Source organism: Mytilus trossulus, chromosome 10 (assembly GCF_036588685.1).
Source record: "Mytilus trossulus isolate FHL-02 chromosome 10, PNRI_Mtr1.1.1.hap1, whole genome shotgun sequence".
NCBI classification, from domain to species: Eukaryota; Metazoa; Mollusca; class Bivalvia; order Mytilida; family Mytilidae; genus Mytilus; species Mytilus trossulus.
Genome location: NC_086382.1, coordinates 26,645,632 through 26,661,702, shown reverse-complemented (window position 1 = coordinate 26,661,702; position 16,071 = coordinate 26,645,632). Strand labels below are relative to the sequence as shown.

Genomic DNA, 16,071 nt, shown 5'->3' with positions numbered 1-16,071 from the left:
AGAGTTACTGTCTATGAAGAAAAAACATTAAAAATGGGGTGCACACTGAATAACCCTCAATTTTAAGTCGAGTAAATCTTGAACAAAAAAGATGATGTCACAACATTATGTCTATGAGCTGATAGACTAAAACACCGTCAGCCAATCAGAAGATATGTTACATCAAAATTAAATAATTACCTGATCTCCCCATTCATTGATTATAGGCATGTTAATATCATCAATAAACACAGTCATCTTCTTTCCAGCAGGTGGACCATAGGTTGTGCCCATCCTTTTGTCTACATATCCCTCCATGGTTCTCTAATAGTAAAAAAATAAGAGTAAATATAATGTCATTACTATAATCTTTACATGTATTTCATTTGTTTACATATTGGTACTTTTTACATACCGTCACTAAATTTGAAACGATATTGGTTTAATTATCTATCATTTAAAATATGAATTCCTCTGTAATAAGCAAGGCATAAAATTTGTTATAAAATCAAATTAATTATTTTTTTTTTTTTTTTTTTTACATTTTTTGAGTATGTCAAAATTTGTAACTGGAAAAAACATAAAAAGAAAGTATGTTTATATTTTTATGTAAAAAAATCTTTTTTGTTAGAACATCTGACCTTCAATCACACTAGAACTGAGACCAATGACATTTAATCTGACAAAATTTGTTACTTTCAATATCATCAATAAATTTCATCATGTATATATAGCTCCACATAAATCCGCATAAATGAAAAAAATAAAGATTTTGGTTATACCTGGACCATAGTACATGTTGTAGCACTAGAGAAGTTGAAGCTCTTGAATAAATGGTCTTCTGGGTCCATTTTTCCACAGTATCCCTGAACCATGACTGTTTTAGCTGTTCCCTGTTCTCCTATCAATAACACAGCCTTGCCTTGCTTGGAGATCATTTTCAACAGGTAATCAGTCCTCACATTGTCAACATTAGGAATCAAAATAGAGGTGTATTCTGGGATTGAATCTGGTGGGTAGACATATTCTGGCACCTGTATCAAAATATTTTAAAAGTAAAATCAGTGTGTTTTAATTATGATATTTATGACGATCAACCAATAACATTGTTAAAATGCCGACAATTTTTTTTTTGCTGTGATGGTTGTCATATATAAAAATTTATCTTTTTAAAAAAATTATTGAGATTTTTTCAACCCGTAAAAAAAACAAAGATATACTGCAAAGGTTTTAGTTAACTATATCAAGAAGTATTACCATTAAAGACAAAACCAATTATCCAATCAAAAAAGTAAGGGAAAAAATTTGCAATGCTAAATACCACATTGATTAAATTATTTACTATTGCATTCAGAAAAATGCACTAGAAATGTTCTTTCCACTCGATTTTTATTATCTCCATGGAAGCCATTTCTCAAATCTTTATTTCAATCTGAGCTGGGTTTTTTCTTCCACATTCCATTCCAAGATATGTCTCTTTCTATAACACCAAAATAAACGTACCCTTCCACTCCAATGTTCCCATGCTCCTTTTTCATTTACCATATATTCAAATATGGTGTCATCTTCTTCACATTTTGGTAATGGAAGTTTGGTATTTGCTACAGTCCATTCTTCAAGCTGTTGAAGAAAAAAATTAAATAAGTTTCTTTATAGGCAACAAAGGAATGAAACATTAACAATGTTGAGTTGTAAAAAGGATAATTTCTCCTATATTCAAATTTATTTTTAAGACTATAAAATAAAGTATATTGAAGTTAGCCAACTTAAATGAGTTATCTCCCTGTATGTTAATACATATAAAAAAAAACCATGAGTTATCTCCCTAAATGTTAATAAATCTTAAAATCCTGAGTTATCTCCCTGTATGCTAATGAATCAAATAAACAGCTGCATCACCAGCCCATGATACCTTTTTGAGATACAGCACGACATGTGACCTCCCCCCCCCTGATTTTTTGCAATATTGAGAAAAAACCTGAATTCTTAAACAAAATTCCAAAATACAATTTTAAATTACTACCATTATAACCTTCTTGCATTTTTCACAATAAAAATTAAATATCAATAATTTGTGAATTAACAGTATTTTGATATAAACAATACATGTTTTCCCTTGATTGATGTAGAAATACCAACTAAATAATAAACACATCATGTTTTGCCGTGATTGATGTAGATATACCAACTAAATAATAAACACATCATGTTTTGCCGTGATTGATGTAGAAATACTGACTAAAAAATAAACACATCATGTTTTGCCGTGATTGATGTAGAAATACTGACTAAAAAATAAACACATCATGTTTTGCCGTGATTGACGTAGATATACCGACTAAATAATAAACACATCATGTTTTGCCGTGATTGATGTAGATATACCAACCTTTTTCCTGTCATCTAACTCTAGAATACCACCAAGAGAGAACATCATGGCAAAGATGAAGAGTTTTTGTAGATGGTCTGGTTTCATGTCTTTTCCTTCATCTCCTCCTGGGATCAGTCCCTCCAACAAATCTATAGACTGTCTTACATACATACACTCTAACAACTGAAATATTACAACTTCAATCAGTCTCTTGAACAAATAACAATAAAGCCGGTTATTTTCGTAGGGTATAAATTTTCGCTTATTTCCACAGATGGAACAAAATCGCCAAAATAAATTCTGCCAATATAAAAGTTAAATGCAAAGGTATTGATAAAAGTTTTAAATCCACCTAAATATTTTGTATACCTTATTCGATGAAAATCGCAAAATTTTTCACCTGTGAAAATAACCTGCTATAAGGTAATAGAATATTTCTTCCTATTGAAGATTCTAAGGCATTCTGGGTAAAATTCAAGTAAAAAAGATTACATTAAACTTTGAAAGGTATAAAATAAGTGTTTAAACATTTAAAACAATCCCTCAAATATTTTTGTAAAAACAACAAGTCAAATCTACTTTTTGTATGTCACATTATTCGACTGAACTTACTTCCATCTTTGGAACTAGTTTCTGCATGATAAAATTGTACATGTTGAAGAAACATTCTTCGAAACAACTAAAGATTATGTCTTGTTGAGCTGGAGGTCTGGTCATAAGCCATCCTGAAAACAATCAAATTTGAAAATAAGTAACTTTTTTAATTTGTCAGATACAATACTTATATGGCTTGGTCAATAGAAAAAGTTTGGTTTTTTTTACCATTTTTCAAAATCTCATTAAAAACACTTGTTATATATAATAACAAAAATATAACAGCCTAAAATTTACACCAAACCATCAGGCTGATTAAATCAGAACATCTTAAATGCTGCAAGTGATGTTTTTCCTGCATTCCTAGTCACTCATCACAAATACTTCATTAATGAACATTATTTTTGTAATTTTTTACCTTTGATGATAGGGTTCCAGTCTAAGATGGAGCTTGACATGAACACCATACCATTTCTGGATACAGTAGCTGGTGATGCATTGTCAATGTTATGCACCTCAAAGATAATTTTACAGTTGGGGGCCATTGGGATTCTGTCACCATTAGCCAATGTCAGAGTCTTGTTGTCATCTAGTACAGAGTTCAAATTCTCAATCCAGATAGCATCTACTGGTCCATCCAACAACAGCCAGACATGCTCACCCTGTAAAAGTAAAATCATAAAGATACTGAACTCCGAGGAAAATCAAAACGGAAAGACCCTAATCAAATGGCAAAATCAAAAGCTCAAACTCATCAAACTCATCAAACAAATGGATAACGCCTGTCATATTCCTGACATGGTACAGGCATTTTCTTATGTAGGAAATGGTGGATTAACCCTGGTTTTATAGCTAGCTAAACCTCTCACTTATATATTCATTTTGTTTTGTTTTTAATAATAAATTTTCTGTATTACATTACACTAATAATACAAAACAAATGTAAACTGTGGTTTAGGGTGTTCCATTATTGAAGATAGGAGAGGTAGGATTCACTTCAATTAAAAAATTTAGGTGGTTAGGATTACGAAAAAAACCTCTAGACCTCCCATAAATCAATATCTAGAATAGGCTTTCTAAACGATTAGTCTAAAATTCTGCACTGTTTCATAAGATTATAAAAAACAGAATTTAAAATTACAAATTTCTACCTTCTTTGTTTTATGAGTTCTTCTCCACAATGTAGAAAAGATACCATCTGTCCAATCGTTAGTGGCCACATCAAGTCGACCAAACATCTGAGGTGCTGTAATGGATTTAGGATTCATTCTCAATTCCTTGTGAGGTTCACCACAATCAGTCATAGCCCTCATTAAAGTGTGGATACATTTGGTTTTTCCAGCACCTGTTGGTCCAAGTGTCATCATTCCATGTCTGACTCTCTGTGTCTCGTATAACTGAATCAACTTCAACACCCAAGGGTCATGTTGAATAAGTCCACCTTCAGTAATCTAAAACAACAAGCAAATATTCAAATTTTAATCTAGTTTTAGCAGTTTTGTTTTTTTCAATACATGTTTGTGGATATTTAATTTTCCATTTCATTTTATTTTGATATACGATTTATGATACTATAATACATAATTTCGAGAGTGAAAATCCTTTTCTATGCAATAGGTTAATTACAAATTAGTGATAAAAGAAAACTTCTCCATTTGAAATATGTAACAAGGTCAAATGTTTAGTTCAAATCAAGGAATAACTGGTGAACCCATGAATGGTGTTAAATAGTAGAAATATGTTCCAATTGAATTGAAATGCAAGATGAAGAGAAATGTAAATAAGTCTGATTTAAGGACAAATAATGACTTCGTGCCAAGGGTATATGATCAATATATATGAGGTCCTGTATAACCAAATTTAAAGAAAACTAAGATTTTGATCAGGTATATATAAATAAACCTACGTTTTTAGAAATAGCTGCTTCTATGTCTGGGTATCCAGCTTTGTCTAAGGTGATTCCTGGGAACAAATCATCAATCAAAGACATAAACAGAGGTTCATCTTCATCTACCAACTTGGAGAGATTCATGTCTCTTAATACTCTCATTACAACAGTGGGTTCTGGATCTTCAGGGTTGGATCTCTTGTAAGCTCCAAGGGTACGCAATACAGATAAGATATTTCTTAAACCAAAATCATAATGGACCTGCTTGGTCAATTGTTCTTCACAAAGTTTGTACAGTGTAAAGAACTTCTTTGCTAGAACAACGTTTTGTTGGAAACCACAACTAGCTAGTTTGACACGAATAATGATAGCTCTGTCTGGTACCATCATAGCTACTGTACGGAAATTAATCTTCAAGTTTTCTGGCAATTCTTGACGTCCAGCATAACCTGGATTCTGTGAAAATGAGAAATGGTTGACCATTACAGAAATGTATTGTAGTTTATTTCAAACCAGAAGCAATGCAGCTTATAGGTATATCATAAATATATTTATGTATATATCATAACACTGCTGCTTGATATATTAAATATGATTGAAAATGTTGATTATACAATTTATAGGTTACAAATCAGGACATGAAGAATGCTAATTTTATGTGTGTTTCAAATCTTCCCCACTTTTCACATGTATTCTGGCATAAAGTAATATTTGATTTAAAAAGACACTTTCACAAAAATTTGTCCTATTCCCTTTTCACATAAAATTGGGTATGCATAAGTAAAACTTGAATTTGTGTACAAGTCTCAAAATGTTTGAACAAAATTGCTACTGTGAATTTATTTACTTTTTTGGATACAAATTTTTGTGTATTGTGGAAAACTAGCATTTTCATCTATATTTGATTTTTTTGTTTTGCCTTAATGTATTATTCCTTGTTACATCTCTGTAACTATGCAATGTTTTCAGACAATGAATATTCACTATTAATCTTCTACAACATTAACCATGTGGTTATAAAAATATCTCCCCTTACCATGGTCAAGAACATTCCAGATTCTCTGTCAAAATCTACGATATCACCATCAGTGAAGACAAACTGAGTTTTCTTTTCCTTTTTACACTGTAATACAATGGCAATCTGTTGTGCAGCCACTGACAATACTGGTAAGTCAATACGATTGAACTCATCAAAACATCCCCAAGATCCAGACTGAGCCAAACCTGAAATATAAATAGAATAGAAATTTTTGATTCTGGAAAAGAAAAAAAGAGTATCAAAAGATCTGGTAACATTGCAGATCACACAGGTTTGCTTAATACAAGTGGTCTCTTAAGGTGGTACCAAACACCTGAACTTAAAATTAATTTGGCTTGTTTAATTTTCTTAAAATTTTGACAAAGTATTTAATTGAAACTTTTGACAAAAATATAAAAAAATCAAAAAAATTGAACCAACAGTTTTAACAGAAAAATTACACTGGTTATATAGCAGTTTGATAAAAACTTATTTTGATCATTGAGAAGCTTAACATTCACTTACAAGCTCGACATCATTAAAACATTCTGCTGATTTTACAGAGTTATCTCCCTGTAGTGTTAGGTACCACCTTAAGCAGGTTTGACTGTATATATTACTTACTGTAAATTCAGAAATTAATGCGAGGTTTTTATTATTGCGAAAAATGCGACTGAGTTGTAAACGCAATAATTTAAACTCGCATTTTGAAATATTTTATATGAATTAACAATTTAACAGGATTTTTCTCAAAATCGTAAAAATAAAAATCGCATTTAAGTCTAAAATGACAAAATCGCAATAATAAATGCACACACTAATTTCTGAATTTACAGTATTTATTAATTATATTAGTGTGTTTTTTTTCAGATTTATGTTTAATGACTGCTGAAAAAGTATATGATGAATTGCTATCTTTATAGTCCTTTTACACTGTTGGTGTAATGAAACTTTGTCCTTGGTATGCTTCTGATAAAAAATAATAATTAAAATAAATTTTTTACGAAAAAAAGCCAGGAATTACTGAAGATACACACCTTTGTAGATACGTCCCAGACCTCTGAAGTCCATCTGATCAGAACAATTAAATACAACAACATATTTTCCAAGACAACGACCCATGTCTTTAACTGTCTCAGTTTTACCAGTACCAGCTGGGCCAGCTGGTGCTCCACCAAGGGACATTCCTAGAGCCTGAGCAATGGTAATATAACACCTGTCAGTAAGGGGAGTAATGACTAAACGTTCAGTACAACCAAGGAATTCATTCTGATATTCAAAATCGACATCAGTGATTGAAATAACACATTGGTCTGTGTCTTCCTTGAAGTAACATCTGGACTGTTTTAACCATTCAAAGTCAGTCACTGATTTGATATGCATTCTCACCTGAAATAAGAAAAGACAAAAACGATTAAAAAAAAAATAATACATTTACAATAACTATAGAAAAAATTCATATTCTTAAACTGTCATTGAAACTAGAGGCTCCAAAGAGCCTGTGTCGCTCACCTTGGTCTATGTGAATATTAAACAAAGGAAGCAGATGGATTCATGACAAAATTGTGTTTTGGTGATGGTGATGTGTTTGTAAATCTTACTTTACTAGTCTTGCTGCTTACATTTATCTCTATCTATAATGAACTTGGCCCAGTAGTTTCAGTGGAAAATGTTAATAAAAATTTACAAATTTTATGAAAATTGTTAAAAATTGACTATAAAGGACAATAACTCCTTAGGGGGTCAATTGACAATTTCGGTCATGTTGACTTATTTGTAAATCTTACTTTGCTGAACATAATTGCTGTTTACAGTTTATCTCTATCTATAATAAAATTTAAGATAATAACCAAAAACAGCAAAATTTCCTTAAAATTACCGATTCAGGGGCAGCAACCCAACAACGGGTTGTCAGATTCATCTGAAAATTATAGGGCAGATAGATCTTGATCTGAGTAATAATTTTACCCCGTGTTGGATTTGCTCTAAATGCTTTGGTTTTTGAGTTATAAGCCAAAAACTGCATTTTACCCCTATGTTCTATTTTTAGCTGTGGCGGCCATCTTGATTTGAAAGTCGGGTCACCGGACACATTTTTAAAACAAGATACCCCAAAGATGATGATTGCCAAGTCTGGATTAATTTGGCCCAGTAGTTTCAGAGGAGAAGATTTTTGTAAAAGATAACTAAGATTTACGAAAAATGGTTAAAAATTGACTATAAAGGGCAATAACTCCTAAACGGGTCAACTGACCATTTCGGTCATGTTGACTTATTTGTAAATCCTACTTTACTAAACATTATTGCTGTTTACAGTTTATCTCTATCTATAATAATATTCAAGATAATAACCAAAAACTGCAAAATTTCCACAAAATTACCAATTCAGGGGCAGCAACCCAACAACGGGTTGACCGATTCATCTGAAAATTTCAGGGCAGATAGATCTTGACCTGATAAACATTTTTACTCTTGTCAGATTTCCTCTAAATGCTTTGGTTTTTGAGTTATAAGCCAAAAACTGCATTTTACCCCTATGTTCTATTTTTTGCCGTGGCGGCCATCTTGGTTGGTTGACAGGGTCACGCCACACATTTATTAAACTAGATACCCCAATGATGATTGTGGCCAAGTTTGGTTCAATTTGGCCCAGTAGTTTCAGAGGAGAAGATTTTTGTAAAAGATAACTAAGATTTACGAAAAATGGTTAAAAATTGACTATAAAGGGCAATAACTCCTAAACGGGTCAACTGACCATTTCGGTCATGTTGACTTATTTGTAAATCCTACTTTACTAAACATTATTGCTGTTTACAGTTTATCTTTATCTATAATAATATTCAAGATAATAACCAAAAACTGCAAAATTTCCACAAAATTACCAATTCAGGGGCAGCAACCCAACAACGGGTTGACCGATTCATCTGAAAATTTCAGGGCAGATAGATTTTGACCTGATAAACATTTTTACCCCATGTCAGATTTCCTCTAAATGCTTTGGTTTTTGAGTTATAAGCCAAAAACTGCAGTTTACCCCTATGTTCTATTTTTAGCTGTGGCTGCCATCTTGGTTGGTTGACTGGGTCACGCCACACATTTTTTAAACTAGATACCCCAATGATGATTGTGGCCAAGTTTGGATTAATTTGGCCAAGTAGTTTCAGAGGAGAAGATTTTTGTAAAAGATTACTTTAATTTACGAAAAATGGTTAAAAATTGACTATAAAGGGCAATAACTCCTAAACGGGTCAACTGACCATTTTGGTCATGTTGACTTATTTGTAGATCTTACTTTGCTGAACATTATTGCTGTTTACAGTTTATCTCTATCTATAATAATATTCAAGATAATAACCAAAAACTGCAAAATTTCCACAAAATTACCTATTCAGGGGCAGCAACCCAACAACGGGTTGACCGATTCATCTGAAAATTTCAGGGCAGATAGATCTTGCCCTGATAAACATTTTTACCCCATGTCAGATTTCCTCTAAATGCTTTGGTTTTTGAGTTATAAGCCAAAAACTGCATTTTACCCCTATGTTCTATTTTTAGCCATGGCGGCCATCTTGGTTAGTTGGCCGGGTCACCGGACACATTTTTTAAACTAGATACCCCAATAATGATAGTGGCCAAGTTTGGTTTAATTTGGCCCAGTAGTTTCAGAGGAGAAGATTTTTGTAAAAGTTAACAACGACGACGGACGACGGACGACAGACGACGGACGACGACGGACGCCGGACGCAAAGTGATGGGAAAAGCTCACTTGGCCCTTCGGGCCAGGTGAGCTAAAAAGGCGCACATTCATAAGGGCTATTCCAGAAAAAACTATGTCCCCCCCCCAGGGACAGCACTTTTTTTAACCCCCACCACCCACAGAAATAAAAATAAATTAGAACAACACTTCCTTTGCATTATGGTATTTCAAATACAACCACCCACATAATATTAAAAAAGTTGCCTTCCCTGGGGGGGGGACATAGTATTTTCTGGAACAGCCCTAAGAGAAAATTGCAAAAAAAACTCAGAGGGAAAAATGTTAGAAATTTACAAATCACTAGAATGTATAATATTAGCTATTGTTTGCTTCACATACATTGAAACATTATCAGGTAGATAAAGTAAATCTTGGATTCTCTAAAATATAATTCACATACCAGATCATCAAAGATATCTTTCTGATGTACATGTATGGTAATCAAAGTTTCAAATTTGGTTCTTTCTAGTTTTGTCAGCTCTTTGGTTGTCATGTCAATCAGTTCATTGAGTATGTCTGCAAATTTCTGGTTGGTATTCTGCATGACTTTCTTGTCTGTTCTGGCATTATTAAGAGCTTCTTCTGAATCTCTTGTCCACAACATCTGGATACCTAATAAACCAACTTGTGCAGGGAACATGTTCTCAAATTCAATCAGTTTGAATCCAGGATCAGATATAGATATAGCAGCTGATCTTATAATACCATGGATAGACTTCCTTGACATCCTTAGCAAGTCACCAAGCCAAATCTCTACATTACCCTGACAAAAGACAAAAAAATATATATACACATTTTGTTTATTTTTATGATTAATATGGAATTGACAAAAACTTTTTAAATTGACACAAATACCAACAAAAGCATTTTCAATCTCTAAGAAATAATTGTTAAGAAAAAAATTGATTAGTAATAAAGATTGAATGGTATAAAATTATTATCAGGTAGGAAACTAGGTCAATTGACTTAAAGATCCTATCATCTTCAATAAAAAAAAGAGCAAGATTTGCCAATATAACAGACTTTTCTTCTATGTTTTTCAAGATTTAAACTTTCAATTATCAATCTCACATTTTGTCAGTTGCAATTAATAATAAATAAAATTGAGAATGGAAATGGAGAATTTGTCAAAGAGACAACAACCCAACCAAAGAGCAGATTAATGCATTAAAAATATATATTTATAGTATGTTGCTGAAATTGTTATTTACCTGTGCATTGACCACTTCTTCTAATGAGATATTTTCACCTTCCTGGGAATTCAATGACAAAATCTTATCATAAACCTTCTCGTCAAAGTTCACTGTCTTAGTGTTGTCAAACACACTCAACAAATGGGCCTGAAAAACAATAATAATGATAATATGGTAAGTTAATATCTACAAAAAAATGTTTCCATTTTCATAATGAATTCTTGTGGTAAATTTAATGATAGTTTAGAAATAAGTTACAACAAACCTGTACTTAAATATCATCAATAAGTGTATTTATCATTATTTCTCTGTATTATGTAATTGTGTTAAAAATTTTGCCTGGTTTTAAAATGTTTAAATGCACTTTAAAATATAATTAACAACAGTGGTTTCAATAATATTTTTGAAATAGTGTAAAAAAAAATCAAAACATTTAACTGAAAAAACTAAACTATCATTTTTTTTAATATTTAGATTTTTTGAAAATTATGCATATTTTATAGGTCACACTAACATTGACCATGTTGACTACTCACTTGAGAATGAGGATACACTGTACATCTTAAACTTACTTGAATTGTATGTGAGTCACTGGCTTGACCGAGAATCTCAAGAAGGGCTGGATCAGAGACAAAGAAGAATCGTGGGAAGACCAAACGTTTCTTTTCTAGGTAACCTGTGAGAGATTTCTGGCAGATTTCTAACTGTTCTAGTAAATGAGGCAGAAGTTGACTTAGAGTGTCATCCCCAACACAGCACTGTACAACATTAGAGTTCTCATGAGCTTTCTGCATTATCTTCATCCAAGACTTGTCAATGTTGCTGAATCTTTTGGCTTCCTAGAATTAAACAATTTGAAAATCAGACTCTTGAAATTCTATGTGATGGGTTTGGTTTTTTTTTGTTGATTGTTGAAAAATTGTGTTTTTGTAAGTACTTGATTTAATGGTTAAACAAATTTGCAAAATCCACAAAAAATAAGGCAAAAATATGTATTATAGGACAGTTTCCCACCAATAAAACAAAATCTGATGTTTAAACATATTTAATTTGCTTAAATATGAAAAAGGGATGAGACACTTATATTGTCTTCTCCAAACAAAATCCGATGGCTTTGCTTATCAGTCTAATATAATTTTCACATAGCGCATACCTGTGGCAACTGTTTGGCAATATCCCCACCAACAAACACAGCCTCTAGATAGATCCACAAATTCTGTACAATGAGCCAGTTTTCAATGATTTCTGTAGTGCCAGTGAGTTTCTGTACCCATTCCTGGATTTTAGGTTTGAATGGAGCATTGTATCTATTACTGAGTAGTGATCCAAGGACCATTAAACTGTCTTCCATCAAGGCTACTGTCTCACCAGTTGTGTCACCTTCAAACAAGTCAAATCTGTTAAGTATCTCATGCAAAACTTCATGATTTTGGAGGTATGCAAAGTGGTGCGTATTGTACACAACTGCGTACTATACACAGCTAATTACGGTATAAATGAATTTTGACTGGCAATTTATCTTATAATCTATCAACATACAAATAATGTAATTTTTAATTTTTTAGTGTCTCCTTTGGTTAAAACTTGGTCAATTACAAACGACTTGAAATTGTTTGATATTTCAAAAAATCTACCTAGTGTATCATATGAAACCAAATACAAAATTATACAATATTTATTAGGAATATGCAAATAAGAATACTTTGGCTATGAAAAAATAGTATGGGAATGCATTTGATTTTTACTTTTCAGTAATAAAAACCAGACCAATTGTACATACCTTTGAGTAAAAGTTCTCCTCTGGTTTTGAAAGAAGAGAATTGGAAGTCTTGTCCACTCCAGTCATTTATAACTTGTTTAAGTTTGGCTTCAATGTCCTTCTCTTTCACAGCTGAGATACACACATCCTGAAATAGTCATGGTGACAATCTTACTATATAGTTGAGTAACAAACTTTAAACTATAATGAAATTCCCAGTATGCAATATAAGCAGATATATTATGAATTCATTTATATCCATATTTACCCATATTTTAAAGTAATCAGTTTAGTAATCACAATTTTAAATATGGTCTAATTTAGGACAAAATTTCTAGATTTCCCATTCCTTTTTATAGTGCCAATCAAAATAATAACTTGGTCAACCCTTTTATCAAAGCTTATAAACTCAATCAACTTTTTGAATTGAATTTGCAAGAAATGCTTTCCCCCCTGAGTGTAGGTCCAAAAAAATGTATTATCCATAAAGTGCTAACAACAATTTGCCACTGAAAGCAGGAAATAAATTCAAATTTTCCCTACCTCAATGTCTTCTTTATATTGTAAGAGAGGTGCTTCCATCAGATTTCTGAGGAGGAAGTTGTCTGCATCTACATCAAAGGAATGTCCTGTAATCTGGGCAATTCTCTCCCAATGTCTACCCATCATAGCTTTGTTGGCCATCATTTCTAACAATGGACAGGTCTCATTGAAGTCATCAATGGTTTTCTTCAGATCTTCAAATGCTTGCCATTCCTTCAAAGCTTTTGGAAGCTTTCTACACCTGTATTGCAAACATGTCTTTTAATTAAATTCCATATGGCATTAGCAAAATAGTTTTACCCTTATTGTCTTAATAAAAGTTTAATCTATTAAATTGAATACTACAAATTCAGAAATTATTGCGTGCATTTATTATTGCGATTTTGTCATTTAAGACTTAAATGCGATTTTAATTTTTACGATTTTGAGAAAAATCCTGTTAAATTCATATGAAATATTTCAAAATGCGAGTTTAAATTATTGCGCTTACAACTCATTTGCAGTTTTCGCAATAAGAAAAACCTCACATTAATTTCTGAATTTACAGTGAGTTAAATTTATTTGTGCTTCATGTTTTGAACACACATTCTGTATATGTTGGGTATTGAGATTTTCATCATAAATTTTGTCGATGCACTATCAGGCAATAGGGAGGATAGATTAAATGGCCTATTTTTTTTTATCTAAAGATAGTCAAAAAAAAATCTGCTGGTAGATGTTAGTAAGTATAATCTCAGTGTTGACTGGCCAGTGATTACAGTAGTAACTACTTAGACCACTCAGTTACCGAGGCCCCTGTTTTATTCTGAAAGACAGCTATATATTTAGCAGTTTGTATTTCCTAGTTAAAATGTTTTAGTGACTTTTAAGAGCTATCTGATGTCAAATAAATTGTAACCCACCAACTTATTACACAGTGTTTAAACTAAACACAAGCTAAAATAGTTGATGCAATATTTTAAGTCATTTTGTACTGTAAACTAAGTGATATTTTCATTTTTTTTTGCATTCATTTTTTTTCTTCTTCCAATAATACACTGTGGCAATTCTTGAACATTTATCAATACAAAGAGTTTTATATTTCATTAAAGTAAACATTTTCTACAGTTACTTTCCCGAAAAACTCACTTGTTTTGGAAGTCTAGAAGTTCATTGTTGATTTTTTCAATGTCAATATCAACCCAAGCAATATCATAATAAGCATTGACAGTCTCCAATACAACATTGTATAATGAGTATAATTTCTGAGCCAAGTTCAACTCCTTACGGATACGTTGAAGTTCTTGGTATTGTGTAACTGGTAATCCAAATAATTCTTCACCACCAGAAAAGGTCACATATTTCCTCCACAATTCATCAAATTTAGCCTGGTAAATGTTCAGTCTGTCTGAGGCTTCTCTAGGTGCAATACCAGCAACCATTGGTCCTCTGAAATCAGAAAATATTTTGAATAAATACAATGCTTCACACAATTAAAAAAAAATTTAACAAAATTTGTTTTTTTAAAAATTAATTTGATTATTTGATTATTTGATTTTTTAAATTTTTTAAAAATTAAATAAAATTTAAAGGGTCCGGTGTCACTCATAACATCACATTGAAAATGAGACAGAGGTAAACTTCAATCACTAACATATGTGATACTATAGATAATACTATTATTAATTACATTCTTGCAGAATCAAATTTAAAAGATCACAAAATAAAATAAAATTTAATTTTCTTTCTTTTCAGTTTCTCAAAATTATTATTCTGAAAGTAAATTTCCTGCATCAAGTGATGAAATTGTCTATTGTCATATCTTTTATTCTAGAATTTAAATCAATTCAATGAAAGAAACTAAAAAAAAATATAGTGTGGCCTTATGCAAAATATTAAATTGAGTGGTGGCACTTACTTGTCATCATAGTCCATGACATATTCATCTGAGTCTTTCTTAAATGTCTCTACACCATCGAGTAAGTCAGCCTTAAACTTAGGTTGAATCTGTAACAGGTGGTTCTGTACTTGCTGAGACTAAAATCAAATAGAAAACAAATCAGGACATGGAGCTGAGACTAAAGTCAAATAGAAAACAAATCAGGACATGGAGCTGAGACTAAAATCAAATAGAAAACAAATCAGGACATGGAGCTGAGACTAAAATCAAATAGTAAACAAATCAGGACATGGAGCTGAGACTAAAATCAAATAGTAAACAAATCAGGACATGGAGCTGAGACTAAAATCAAATAGAAAACAAATCAGGACATGGAGAGCATCGTATCAGAATATTAAAATCGGGTTTACAATCAACACATGGAAGGCTTAAAATATTCTATTTGTAAGTCCCTCATTCATTGCTAAATTCAAAGTCTAGAATTTTATTCTAATTTTCGATTACACATTTTTGCAGTTAACCTGAACAAGAATACGTCATAATTTAGCATTTTTGGCAAATAAGGCTTTGCTGCAATAGGTAAATAGGAAATAATGTAAAAATGTGTCTTCCAGTAAGAGGAGAATATTTCAAAATACCGTATAGCGGGTTATTTTCGCGGGTGTAAAATTTCACGATTTTCATTGAATAAGGTATAAGAAAAATTTTGGCGGTTATTATTTTGGCGGATTCAACATTTTTAACATTACCTTTGCATGTACACTTTTAAATTGGCGGAATTTATTTTGGCGATTTTGTTCTATCCGCGAAAATAAGCGAAAATTTACACCCCACGAAAATAACCCGCTATACGGTATAAAAAAAAATATGCATAATGATAAGAGCTTGTGTGTTTTATGATTTTTTTTACTTTAACAACTTTGAGACAAGATAATGGCTATGTATATTTAGAATAACCATACATTGTCTCGAAATATCAATAGTATTTGTACAAGGCTTAGAGACAGGTAGAAAGCGAGGATGTGCCGAGCATTTTTTACCTGTTTCGAGCCGAGTACAAATAACATTGATATTTCGAGACAATGCATGG

The 16,071-nt window shown here is 31.9% G+C and overlaps 1 protein-coding gene across 2 annotated transcripts in view; it reads right to left on the bottom strand.

Annotated features, from left to right (window-relative positions):
• LOC134687118 (dynein axonemal heavy chain 5-like) overlaps positions 1 to 16,071 on the bottom strand; it is an 86,773-nt gene that overhangs the window by 32,918 nt on the left and 37,784 nt on the right. For both annotated transcript variants that reach the window (XM_063547117.1, XM_063547119.1), the window contains 18 exons: positions 15,000 to 15,118; positions 14,231 to 14,530; positions 13,103 to 13,343; positions 12,581 to 12,707; positions 11,954 to 12,180; positions 11,373 to 11,639; positions 10,819 to 10,947; positions 10,008 to 10,370; positions 6,888 to 7,239; positions 5,869 to 6,056; positions 4,851 to 5,288; positions 4,096 to 4,395; positions 3,363 to 3,606; positions 2,963 to 3,075; positions 2,369 to 2,533; positions 1,483 to 1,599; positions 762 to 1,013; positions 181 to 303 (listed from right to left, as the gene is read on the bottom strand). In XM_063547117.1, coding sequence (XP_063403187.1) covers positions 181 to 303; positions 762 to 1,013; positions 1,483 to 1,599; positions 2,369 to 2,533; positions 2,963 to 3,075; positions 3,363 to 3,606; positions 4,096 to 4,395; positions 4,851 to 5,288; positions 5,869 to 6,056; positions 6,888 to 7,239; positions 10,008 to 10,370; positions 10,819 to 10,947; positions 11,373 to 11,639; positions 11,954 to 12,180; positions 12,581 to 12,707; positions 13,103 to 13,343; positions 14,231 to 14,530; positions 15,000 to 15,118 — 4,065 coding nt within the window. The remainder of the gene's footprint in view (positions 1 to 180; positions 304 to 761; positions 1,014 to 1,482; positions 1,600 to 2,368; positions 2,534 to 2,962; positions 3,076 to 3,362; positions 3,607 to 4,095; positions 4,396 to 4,850; positions 5,289 to 5,868; positions 6,057 to 6,887; positions 7,240 to 10,007; positions 10,371 to 10,818; positions 10,948 to 11,372; positions 11,640 to 11,953; positions 12,181 to 12,580; positions 12,708 to 13,102; positions 13,344 to 14,230; positions 14,531 to 14,999; positions 15,119 to 16,071) is intronic.